Source organism: Candoia aspera, chromosome 1 (assembly GCF_035149785.1).
Source record: "Candoia aspera isolate rCanAsp1 chromosome 1, rCanAsp1.hap2, whole genome shotgun sequence".
Lineage (NCBI taxonomy): Eukaryota > Metazoa > Chordata > Lepidosauria > Squamata > Boidae > Candoia > Candoia aspera.
The window spans coordinates 20,511,170-20,524,644 of NC_086153.1; the positions used below are offsets into that span (position 1 = coordinate 20,511,170).

At 43.9% G+C, this 13,475-nt stretch overlaps 1 protein-coding gene across 1 annotated transcript in view; it reads right to left on the bottom strand.

Annotated features, from left to right (window-relative positions):
• The window catches only part of PITPNM3 (PITPNM family member 3), a 161,824-nt gene that overhangs the window by 13,172 nt on the left and 135,177 nt on the right, over positions 1 to 13,475 (bottom strand). The window contains exons 10-14 of the mRNA XM_063299212.1: positions 13,178 to 13,350; positions 3,816 to 3,986; positions 2,862 to 3,047; positions 1,058 to 1,206; positions 427 to 543 (exon numbers count right to left, since the gene is read on the bottom strand). Coding sequence (XP_063155282.1) covers positions 427 to 543; positions 1,058 to 1,206; positions 2,862 to 3,047; positions 3,816 to 3,986; positions 13,178 to 13,350 — 796 coding nt within the window. The remainder of the gene's footprint in view (positions 1 to 426; positions 544 to 1,057; positions 1,207 to 2,861; positions 3,048 to 3,815; positions 3,987 to 13,177; positions 13,351 to 13,475) is intronic.

Here is a 13,475-nt window from a genome sequence, read left to right on the forward strand (position 1 = left end):
CAAGACAAGCTGATCAGAAGTCCTTCTGGGTTCCCTGCCACATATTCCACCCTTGAAAGAGTACCTGGCCATGAAAAGCACTTTTATCACTTCTTATCCTCCAAATGCTGCAACTGCTGTTGTTATTATTATTAAAATTTATTATAGCCATCCATTCCCCATAGACTCTGGATGGACAAATACAAAACAATAAAGGCAGTTAAAAACATACAACACCACAGGCAGCCTGGCCTAAAACAATCAAATAGAAAAATCAAACCAAACCAGGGGCCCCAGAAACACATCAACCCATTTTGATGGTGCTACCACTGCTGTGCCTGTTTTTCCCTTTTAAAAACTGATTTAAAATGGTTTCCAGCAAGGCTTCAGTTCCTTTTATGACACATGCTTAGTTATAGAGGGGTTAGATGAAAACCAATCCTGTACCCTCAGCTTGACTTGGGTTCTTTTGCGCAGCCATTTCTCTCGGGGATTTGAAGGACTGAGAGTCACTGGATCCAAACTGTTGCTTTCCTTTACATTGATGGTTTCAAACCTCATCACCTAAAATGAAATGTAAACATGAGAACTGCACCTGGTCACTCTGCCAAAATAAACTCAAAATAATGGCACAAATGAATCTCCGTTTGCTGCAGGTTATTGCTACCAGCAAGCAGGGCTGCAACTGGGGGGGGCAAGGGGGCATGTGCCCCGGGTGCCGCACTGGGGAGGCGCCAAAATAAGCACTGGGTGGGCGCCAAAATGGGCGCGGAATCCATGTTTGCCCCTGGTGACAGAGACCCTAGTTGCGGGCCTGCCAGCAAGTTCATATCCACTGGGGATTTGCATCGATCTTTTTGGCATTTCATTAATTTAACTACATGTGCATCTTATCTTACACTGAAAGGGTGGCTTGCCAAAGCCAATTTTATCCACATAGCAACAGCATTAGTTAAGTGAGGCTGGAATTTCCTGCAGGACCATCAATTCAGTTTTGTGGCCAAGTACAGATGTGAACTCTATTTGGATCCACAGGTACAGAGAGAAGAGGGAGAGCACACAAGGAAGGCATTGTTACCTGTCTCAGAATGAAAGCAACCACATCTGTTGATTCCCAGTAGCTGGCATGGAAGAGATGTGGCAAAGCCACTGTAGGAAAGGCTGTGAGGACATCTGGACAGTACAAAACATAATCTATTCGCTTGGCTCCCCACCATTTGGAAGTTACTGCAGAAAAACAAACAGGCATTTCATTTGTCTGCTCCACATCATGGAAGCTCCCCAGACCCTACCAGAGAATAACATCAGCCATAACTAATATGGGGCTAGAGATGGGGACAGGTAAGTTTTGAAAAACAGCTAAACTGGTAGAGATTTGCATAAGTATTTTGTATGGGTGTACTCAAAGGGCACCTGGCTATTTACTGGTAACAAGTGACAGCTGGGCTCCTTTTGGTCATGGGTCTAGTACTATTTTAGAAGAATGCTAAAGACATGTTCAAAAGCAGCTAGAACAACAGTGCACAGTCACATGGAGAGAATGCTCTCTCTCTCAATCTCTGTTTCCCTGCGCAATCCCTCTGCCACCATCATTTGTCAAATGGTGTAGATTGGCTTGGAGACCTGTTGGGTATGGGGGAGAGATCAGATTAAAAGACCCAGACTCCCCATCTCACTACCCAAATTAGAATGGCCCTGGAAGACAGTGCCTAAAGTCCACAGGGCAGGACACACGCCCTCGTTTGCCCAAGTGCCCAAGAAATGCACCATTTAGAGATCACCTGGCTGCACCGCCAATAGAATGGTTAATGGTTGGTGAACCATGTCAGATTGTATCCTGAGTAAAATCTGTTTTGCAGTTCATTGGGAAAACACTATTCAAACACTGGCAGAACTACAGACTTAAGGCTGCCTCAGGTATGGGCTGGAGATCAGATGAAGGCAACATCATGAGGACATAGCAGAAAAAAACCCTGCTGGGTCATGTTTGTGTTACAGTTAAATGCCTGTAACCTGTTGGTTGGGCAACTTGGGTAGCTAAATCAGACATTCTAAGCATCTCCCTTATACTCACCCATCCTTAACCGGCCAGGAGAGTAGTTAGTTTTCATGCTGGCAGGTGACGGTGGGAGGGAAAATGAAGCTCAGGGGATCCACCAATTTGTTTCTTATCCCATATTAAAAATGTAAAGACAGCACCATCACTTGCTTTATTAGTGAGGCAGAACAGTGATCAGCAGTGAGGGCATACTTTTCTGCTAGCTCACAGACTGGAAGACAGCACTGTAATGTGGCTGTCTGGCTATGCCTAAAAGCCAAAACAAAACATCCTACTAATAAGTGCACTATGTGAATTTTATCTCTGAAACAAACCCAACTGGATGTGGAAATGACAGCAGGAGGGAGCAGAGTGAACTCCTCAGAAGAGAGGTCCAGGGGCAAAAGTTAGGTGTAGCTGTTGACAAAGGCTTTTCTTGAGTTATTTCATCAAATTTTCAATGGTAAGCCAACCCAAAGCAGGCAGGACTTTACAAGGAGAAAGCTACCAATAACTACTGGTCCAAAATGGGTATATAATGCTTCCACTATTAGCGGCAATACACATCTCAGTACCAGTTTGGGGAGAATGCGGCAGGAGGTTTGATTGCATTCAGGCTTTGCTTGTGGGTTAACACTTGGAAAGTGAAGGCTAGACTAACAGGGTCTTATAAAGTGACACTCTTGTGTCATCATTTCATTCCTTGAGAACGATAGCCTACAAAAGACTGGATTTTTTAAATTGGCTACGTAACTGGAGTGCAGCTGCTTTTCACTGGATTGTTTCAGCACCACATGTCCATATATAAAAATCATTTCTAGTGTTAACCACTGACTGCACTCACTGTTTGCTATGTTGCTGGACAATAAGCTCTCCGTTGACCCAGAGCTCTCACTGTTGCTGCTGCCCATGCTACCTCTTCGCACTTTCCCTTGCACAGCATTTGGAAGTGCTAAAGTCTCTTGTATGAAGGATGATTTTGCAGAACTGTCTTCAGCAAACAGGCTGCTATGGTAGTGGAGTGTATCAGCTGCAAGGCGGGAAAGAGCTGAATCAGACAGGGAGAAAGCTTTTTGCAAGGAAAGTTTCTGAAAAATAGTACCAGATGTATCTATCAGGATAAGCATAAGCATTTGGGGATGGAAGGACTATTAAGCTCTATGAAGCCTTTTACGTAATTTTCTCCTATCTTATTTGATATTTCAGCCATGTAAATTTTTTTAATGGGCATAGATGTCATATGGGTACACCCAGGAAGGAAGAACCACACAGATTTCAGAAAGGCAAGCCAATTAAGAGGGAGTCTGAAACATTCCCTTCCTTATTAAAACAATAACAATTGGACTTTGGTATCATAATTTTGGGCTACAAGGACTACAAAACACAACTTTGGTGGAATACAGGAGCTACAAGTGACGGGGGGGGGGGACTTGCATTCCATGGGCTGAGGTGCCCCTCCCTGATCCTTAGAGGTTAGGATATTATGGGAATTAAAGTCCAATACATCTGGAAGACAATGGGTTAGAGAAGACGTCTCTAATATGTGAACAGCTTGGATGATAAGATGCATAGCTTGAAAAAAATGCAATGATGTCATGCTCTGGGCAAACCACAAGAGAGTGCTTTGCAGCTCCACAGACAGCATAAGCTGATTCTTAGCAGAGAGTTATTATTCATTCATCTCTATAAAGATCGTTTAACATAATTTTCTAGAAGGCTGAAGCATGCAAACGTACTTGGAAGAGAGGCTACGTGGCTATAAAAGGTTGTGAATTGTACAAGCCAAAGATATAAATACCTAAGAGGTGGGATCTTCCATCTCCTAAGGGATATCTCTGGTACCTTGGTACAGTACAGGGAGGCAGAAGATGGAATTTATTCTCTAACAATGGTTCCAGTCTGGAGGCAGAAGGGTCAGCTGAGTGGAAGAGGCTGTAAACTTGGCTGCAGGCTGGATGTACTTGGCAGACTAGACACAGGGAGAGAGGATGCCTCACAGTCAACATGAATTATTTAAATACCTCTTCAGAGTACAAAAAGAAAATATAAGTAGGTATGGACTTGTCACTAAATTTCCAAAGACAGAAAATTCCCATGGAAAGTCAAGTACTTTGGAAACAATGGAGTCAGTTCTGAGCTATTTCCTGCCCTCCAAATATATTATTTGTTTGTGGAGAGAAGTACTTTCCACTTTGAACTGTTAAGAGGTTTCTGTGTTCTTCTTTCTCGTAAGCAATACAATTAGTTTTTTTTTAAAGAATAGCCTCTTCATTCAGTCACTTTAGCAAACCATCACTGGATCAAATCTTTTCTTAAGATTTTTAAAAAGCTTTTAAGCCGGAGCCCAGTGTACCCAAAGAAGCCACCTGCTGATACGCTGGATTTCACAGAAAATGTATGCCTGAGTGGATACAGTTTGGTGAGTATAGTGTTTAGAACACATACCAAGTAAGATTTCACTAAAAGCCACACTTCATACATTATTTGAACAAGGTGACTTTCCATTTATTGTTTGTTTGTTGGTTGGTTGGTTTATATCAATGCTTCCTCTTAAAAATATTGGAATGGCATGCAAGTTATGCTGCAGTCCAACAAATTATGGAAGCAAAACCGTAATATCGTTTCCTCTCTGCACATTTAGCTTCAGAGACACATTCTGGTTTGTTCAGTCATGTCTTGACTAGCAGTCTGCAGTTTAAGAGCTTCCTACAGAATTTCAAACAACAGACAGTTCAATAAAACACATCTGGACCTTCTTTCAATTCATTTGGAAACTTGTGGGAGGCAACCGTCCCGGTCCTCGCTCCCCAATAACAGTCTTGGTAGCAGCACCAGATTGTACTCCAAAGAGATTCTGTTAGAAAACTTTCTTAGACTTGTTTTGTTATTCCTTTTTTTAATAATTTTTGATTATGGAAATGGGAAGAACCAAGAACTCTTTTTATGTGTTTGTGTAAGCATGTGTTTAGTGGAGAACCTAATATCCATATGTTTAGCATTTCCACCTGCCCTGTCTCACTCCAAGACTTAGAAGGCTAAAAAAAGTCTGGCTTGAAACTGTTTGGTAATGGAAGACGAGGAGTGGTACAAAAACTGTAGAGTTTTAATTAATCATGATTTATTCAGTAAATGATGGTTATTGAAATATATGGACCCAGCCTAACAGCATAAGTGAAGTTTGAGAATGAAATCATCCCAGATGCAGTAGAGAAGGGGCAAAGACTTGGAAAGAAATATACCATTAAATGTGGATAAGCTAGTTATGGAGGACTTCAACCACGTTTCTAGTCAAAACTTTTAAGATGGAATCACTGTGTTCCCTTTATACAATTTTATAGAGATGACAAACAATGCTGTTGGCCAACTCTAGTCTTTCTGTGTTTTTAAATTGCTTCTTCCAGCTTCTTCCTTTTTTTTCACCTAGATAACTGCGTATGGAATAAGAAAACAACTGCAGAATAGCAGCATAATTGTGAAGTTGGGGATAGGGAACCATGTAGTTAAAGGAACAGTGCACATTCTTGGAGAAGGTGGGTAGAAAGTATGGTTCTCCTTTTTTCTATCCTTTGACTTGCATTTCTAGGGCTGAAGAGCTAGTTCATCTCAAAGGGCAAGGGGCTAAAACCTGGCCTCCTTACAGCTTGCCTTTTAAAACTTTTCTTTGTAACAGTGTAAATGGAAGGCATTTGAGCAGCCTGGGCTTCTAATTCTCTCTACAGAGTTCTTAACAACCTTAATTAATTGCTTTTTGAACCTTTGCTCTTTTTTAGAGGAAAGGAATTGTTCTACCTCCTGCATATCCTGCTGATATTAACTACTTAATCAACATACTTTATTATGCTATAGTCTTTTTTGAAAATAAGTTGTCATGTTCACCATTTCAATGTTCTGTTAACATCGTAACGTTTCACATGTCAAACCTTTAATCCGTGTATTACATGCTTGAATGTTTGCTGGTATTTTCCATTATTGCTGTGTTCTTTATTTTGCTACGTTGGAATGTATGTTTGGGTTTGCAACTCTGTTCAAGGTTACTTTCCCAGGCAGATGTAACGGTTGCTAGCACCTGGGAGGGGGTGGTTGCTAACGAGCGCTCGGGGCGGGACTGGGTTGGAAGCAAGGCTTTTAAGTTTGTATTTGGCGCGCTTTTGCTCATTCTCAGCTTTCTCTGTATTTGCATACTATTCCTTTAATAAATCAGTTATCTTTAAGCCCGGGCTTGTGAGACCGAGTATTTGGGATTAGGCAACCATTACATAAAGCTGAGAATCATTTATATCATCTTCCGCTAGCCTCATCCAAGTTTTGGGTAAAGGGGAGCGCTAGCGATGACAGAACCTCAACTAAGCGAGAATGATGGGAGCGAAGAAGAGCCGGACTCGACAAAGACCCTGGTAGCTCCGAGTTTGCGAGCCCAAAAGGCAGCATGTCGAGATAAGCGGGATGCCCAATTGGATGATCTATTGTTGGCGGTGCAGGGTGCTACAAGGGGTGAACTCCAACCCGAGGTGGAAGCAAGAACGGGGAGGGAATCACCACAGCCATCCTGGGAACATGAAATCCCCTTATCACCGAGGGTGGTAGTGACCACTGGACCCTCAGAAGAGCCTGTCACCCCTGCCCGCATGAAAGCAATAGAGGATAAAATGGACATGATAGTGGCCCTCCTGAAGGATATCCCCAGAGGGTTGGGGTCCCTGCAGGAAGATTGGGAAGAAGACCCCACCCAACTGGCTAACCCGAGAGAGAGGTCCCTGTCACTCAGGGGAAGAAGTAGGACTCGGACTTCCCGACAATCGAGGGGAAGGGAGTCGAGAGCAACCAGGGATCGGCCACCACTGGGGGCTCGACGTGCGTTGACGTTTGCGGAGCCATCACAGCCGGCGGAGCCGATAAGAACCCTTCCACCGTTTGGGGTAAAGTTTGATGGCGACCCTACCACGCTCTCTTTTTTCATTACCAATGCTAGACATTATATGGAAGATTGGGGGCGATGTTTTCGTTCGGAACAGGGTAAAATTAATATTATTGCCAACAAGCTGAAGGGGAGGGCAGCAGATTGGTATGTGCAGTTATGCCAAACAGAAGCTACAGAGTTAGAGGACTTTGATGAGTTTCCGTGGGCACTAAAACAGCATTTTGAAGACCCCTTGGCCCAAGAGAGAGCGAAAAGAGCACTGAAAAAACTTTATCAGGGAACCCTCTCCGTCGCAGACTACGCTTTGGAATTTAAAGCCCTGGCGGGAAAGGTGGAGGATTGGTCCCAGTCAACTTTAGTGGAAATGTTTAAACAAGGACTGGAGACGGAAGTCCTCCAGTGGGCTTTGTGTCAGGACGATCCCAAAACGTTGTATGGGTGGATACAGTTGGCGGGCAGCGCGGAAAACGCTCTAGAAACGTTCGCCCATAGCAAGGAACTGAGGCAAGGCAGAGCAAGTAAAGGGGCTCGTGCCATGGGATTTTCAAGCCGCCCTAAAACGAAAAGTTAGGAAGAAAGAGAACAACGATTTGCGAAAGGTCAGTGCCTGAGATGCGGGAAGGAAGGGCATCGTGCCACTTCGTGCCCGAGACGCAGACCGGAGGAACGGCCAGGGAAATCGTCGGGAAAATCGCCATCATTACCGCGTAAGATGAGGGCTGCCTGCGCAGAAGTTGACCCTTCAGACCTCCCATTTGGGGAAGAGGAGGAGGAATTACAGTTCGACCAGCCGGCGGGAAAAGGCTACCACCTGCTCTGAAGGGCGCCATTGGGCAGGTGGAAGAAACCGGGCGCGGCCACGATTCGGTGAGTGGGAATTTTCCTACACTGACTGTCAAAGTGAAATTGGGATCTAGAACCAAAACTGTTGAAGTCTGGGCTATGCTAGATTCGGGTTGTTCACGTTCGCTAATGCATCCTGATGTTGTAGCCGCCTTAGAACTGCCCACGTTCCCTTTGCAATGGCCAATGATCTTCATGCAATTGGATGGAACTATGGCTGGGGGAAAAGCGGTCACCCACTCCACAGGACTGGTGGCTTTGCAAATGGGTACCCATTGGGAGAAATTACCTTTTGTCATAGCTCCAGTGGGGGGTCCTTTAGTCATTTTGGGAATGCCTTGGTTCGTACAACAAAATCCTTTTATCAACTGGCTGCATAGAACTGTAACGTTTGCTGATGGATTTTATAAAGCACCAGAAAAAGACTTATTGGAGGACATTGAGGGTGGACGGGTGGCTACCACCACTGTACAAACACTTGAACCCCTAGAAGGACTGCCTAAGCAATACCAAGATTTTGCAGATGTGTTTGGAGAGAAGGAAGCAGATCGCTTACCGCCTCACCGAAAGACAGACTGTGCCATTGAATTTCTGCTCAATGCGAAATTACCTCACCCAAAAATCTATGCCATGTCTCCTAAAGAGCTGGCTACGCTGAGGGAATTCATTGACAAAAACCTAGCTAGGGGTTTCATTGAGCCAGCAAACTCCCCGGTGGGGGCACCTGTTCTCTTTAGACCAAAAAAGGATGGTTCTTTGAGACTATGTACCAATTTCCGCGGGCTCAATGCAGTATCAATATTAAATAAATATCCTTTACCCCTCATCAAAGATATGTTATCACATCTGGCCAGAGGCAAAATCTTCTCAAAATTAGATTTAAGGGAAGCCTATTTTCGCATTTGCATAAGGGAAGGGGATGAGTGGAAAACAGCGTTTAACTGTCCTCTCGGGGCTTTCCAATACAAAGTGTTGCCTTTTGGTCTGTCTGGGGCACCTGGGGTTTTTATGCAACTCATCAATGAGGTCTTGCATGACCACCTATTTAAAGGGGTATTAGTATATTTGGATGATGTATTGATTTATACTGAAACCATGGCAGAACATATTCACTTGGTGCGTCAAGTGCTTGCTAAACTGAGAAAAGCAGAGTTGTATGCGAAACTGTCTAAGTGTGCCTTCCATCAATCACAAATAGATTACCTGGGATATAGAATTTCAGCAAAGGGCATTGAGATGGACCCTGCCAAGGTTGAAGCCATTTTGGCATGGGAACCTCCCCGTACCAGGCGGCAATTACAAAGTTTCCTTGGATTCGCCAACTTCTATAGGGCATTTGCCCAAAATTTTGCTGAAACTGCCCTTCCCCTTACTGAACTATTAAAAACTAAAGCTCAGGGGGATACGCGACGTTCAAAGAACCCAGGAGTGCTCCTGAAATGGACCCCAGCCTGCCAACAAGCATTCGATGCGCTCAAAAAGATTTTCACCACCGAACCTATTTTGCAGCATCCTGACCCAACTAAACCTTTCGTAGTGCAGGTTGATGCCTCTGATTTCTCCATCGGAGCACTTCTGCTTCAAGCAGACCAATCTGACACTTTAAAACCTTGTGCCTACCTCTCTCGCAAGTTCACAGAAACAGAGAGAAGATGGCATGTTTGGGAGAAAGAGGCGTTTGCTGTCAAAACAGCCCTGGAAACCTGGCGTCACTTATTAGAAGGGGCGTCCCACCCTTTCGAAGTGTGGACTGATCATAAGAACCTGGAAGCATTAAGCACCAGTCGAAAACTCAGCCCCAAACAACTTCAATGGGCTGAATTTTTCAGTTGCTTTGATTTCACACTCAAATTTATACCAGGCAGGAAAAACTTTTTAGCAGATGCTTTATCACGCAGACCCCAAGATGCTGGCCCTGGGCCAACGGTGCAGGGTACTGTATGGACTGAAAAGCAATTGAGTTTGGCAGCTGTAACACGCAGTCAGACGCGAGCGCAACAGGCTCAACGCCAGACCGCTCTGCCTCCCTCCCGTCCGGCGCGTTTGCCAATTCCATCAGACTTGAAACAACAGTTGCTTTTCCACCTGAAATCTGACACTTGGTTACAGGCGAACTTACACACTGTAACTTTTACTGAGGACTTTGCCTGGCGAAACGATCGTCTGTATGTCCCTGAGGCTTTACGAAAGACGATCCTCCAGCGCTGCCATGACGATAAGTTGGCTGGACATTTTGGGTACCTTAAAACCCTTCACCTCATCAAACGTCAATTCTGGTGGCCAACTCTTCTGAAGGACCTTAAAGCTTATGTGGCTGCTTGCCCTGTGTGCGCAACAACCAAGCGCAAAACTGGCAAGCCTCAAGGCTTTCTGCAACCTGTGGCAACCCCGTCCTACCCATGGCAGGACATATCCATGGATTTTATTGTCGACCTCCCACCCAGTCAACGAAAAACAGTCATTTGGGTGGTAAAGGACTTTTTCTCAAAACAAGCGCATTTCATCCCATGCGCTTCCATCCCCACCACGCAACAGCTGGCACGCCTATTCCTTGTACACGTGTACCGCCTTCACGGAATCCCCGCCCATTTGGTGAGTGACAGGGGCTCACAATTTATGTCACAATTTTGGCGGGCATTTTTAAAACTGCTTGGCACCGAACAAGCCCTCTCCACTGCGTGGCATCCGGAGATGGATGGATCTACTGAGGCTGTTAATTCAACACTAGAACAATACTTGCGGGCATTCGTCAATTATCAACAGGACAACTGGGTGGACCTGCTCCCATTGCTGAAGTTGCCTATAACAACGCCGTACATCAAAGCACTGGACAAGTTCCTTTTAAAGCTGTCTTTGGCCGTGAGTTCATCCCGATACCCGAACTCCCGCATCCACAATCACTGCCAGCCTCTCTCACTGACTGGGCTGAAACTCTAAAAGACTCATGGCAAAACATTCAATGAGCCCTTTGCCATGCCCAAACCACCTATAAAAGACATGCAGATGCCAAACGCTCCCCCCAACCTATGTTTGCTGTGGGGGATAAAGTCTATCTATCCACAAAATTCATCAAATCACCACAACCCTCGAAAAAACTTGGTCCTAAATTTGTTGGTCCTTTCCCTATTATTGCACAAATTAACCCTGTTACTTTTAAACTTGATCTGCCCCATAATCTTAAATGTTTGCATCCTGTTTTCCATTGCAGCTTACTCAAACTGTACCTGCAGTCGGACCGCTGGCATCCCCAGCCAACCCCACCACCTCCCATCATGATTGATAACCAACAACACTTTGAAGTTAAGGAAATCCTTGACTCACGCCACCAGCGCTCCACTTTGCAGTATCTCATCCGTTGGAAACATTTTCCTCATCCTGAATGGGTTTCTGGTCATGATGTTCGATCTCCCGACCTTGTTGCTCATTTCCACTCTGCCTATCCGGACAAGCCGGCTCCTTAGCATTTTGTTTTAAGGGGGCGATATGTCATGTTCACCATTTCAATGTTCTGTTAACATCGTAACGTTTCACATGTCAAACCTTTAATCCGTGTATTACATGCTTGAACGTTTGCTGGTATTTTCCATTATTGCTGTGTTCTTTATTTTGCTACGCTGGAATGTATGTTTGGGTTTGCAACTCTGTTCAAGGTTACTTTCCCAGGCAGATGTAACGGTTGCTAGCACCTGGGAGGGGGTGGTTGCTAACGAGCGCTCGGGGCGGGACTGGGTTGGAAGCAAGGCTTTTAAGTTTGTATTTGGCGCGCTTTTGCTCATTCTCAGCTTTCTCTGTATTTGCATACTATTCCTTTAATAAATCAGTTATCTTTAAGCCCGGGCTTGTGAGACTGAGTATTTGGGATTAGGCAACCATTACATAAGTGGTTGTTCATTTACACAATAACAAAATGAAAATATTGGATTTCTAAAAAATGGGATTGCTAAGAGATCTGAGTATGGAGGAGGGATGCCGAGTCTCTGTTAAAAGGCAAGTTTTAGAGCCAAATAATCAGCAAAAAAATCAAGCTTGCAAGTTTCCTATCTAGCCTCTGGAACTGATTAAACTGGAGTTGTTTGATAAAATCCAGTTAAGAAATTGCTTAGACAAGGGACTAGCTATTTTAGGCGAAATCAAGATTTTTCTGTATCTCTTTGCTCCCATCTAATGGTTGTCTGGATTAGCCAGAACTATATTCTTCCAGTCACCTCTCTTCTTCCCACTGACAACACAGAGGCTATTTATCCATCTGTTTCAGTTCTCTCTTCATCAGTGGGGAGTTGTTCTAACTCTGACTTTTTTACATGGAGATGCCAAAAGCAAAAATCAGAACCTGAATACAAAACAGGCACTACCCTGGCACTGAGCTACAGTTCCTCTCCTAAATTGGCTCCTATTTTTAGGTGACTCTGAGCGTTTCATCTCCTTCTAGTAACCTACTTTCTCCATCCTATAACCCTCTCTTTGAACTGCTACCTCCAGGCCTGGATTGGCTTTGCAAGACAAGGCTGTCATTACTCAACAATCACAAAGACACAATTCCAGCACCTGCCTAGCTGGTGTTCCATCAATACTCAAAGGTGTTATCAAACTAGCTGAGCTTTAAAAACCAGATTAGAATCACCCTAGGGCTAACAAAGCACAATCCAATGGTATTAATTGCTGTAGTAAGCCTGGCATTTTACAGCAAATATCTGGTCTGCCAGACCTGATTAATAAAATTGGTCAAAACTTCAATGTTTAAGGCACATGTTGGTCCACTGGTGAATGAATTTCCACCTGCAATGGATTGATTCTTTTTATACAATTGAAAGCCTCTTAAAACAGACATTCAACTTGAACAACAAGAATCCACAAAATGGAGTATTTAAGAAACCTTGAACTGTAGACAATGTTTGCAATTGTCTCAGCGGCCATTAAATAAAAATCTAGTCTTTAACAAGTGTGAAAAGGTGGGAAGAAAAGCATCATCATGGCAATCCATGAGAAGGACCCTCATTTTTTTTTATTTCTTGATTGTATAGTTTTAGTAAATAACATTATTACTTTACTACTGTTTATTTTTGATGTTATGTAAATATATTGAGAGCTCTTCCACCGAAGTCAAATTCCTTGTATGTCTAATCATACTTGACCGATAAAGTATTCTATTGTTTCAAAAACTGATATGATTTGTGGATTTTGAGATGTTGGATCTACAGTAGCACTTTGTCTGGAAAAATCCTTTTTTTTAAAGCATTTTAGAAAAACAGCACTGAACATCCTACACAGTTAAGCAAACTGTGCCCAAAGAAGTTTGTGCTCTTCTGAAGAAAACTGACCCTCATTCTATTTGGGGACATAAAAGTCTATCCAAAAGTAGCCAAGAGTTGCTATCTGTCAGCTGATGGGCAATTGCTCACCTTCCAGACTGGGCAGCACCGTCCTCCGCATAGCCAGCACCAAACCAAGGGGTGAGCCAAAGAGGAAGAAATCAGACACTTCAAATTCAAATCGCCCCAAATTAACATCCAACATGCTGGAAGTGTTCGCTGGGGGAAAATCTGCATCCTCATTCAACATCGTTGAGTGGATGCTGGAAAGAGAGTAAGAAAAGTGAGAGAACATGGCTCCATTCTGCAATGTTGAAACTTTTTCAACAAGAAAAAAACCAATATGTGTAAGGGTTGTAAGCCTACTGGCAAGGACATCAACATATGG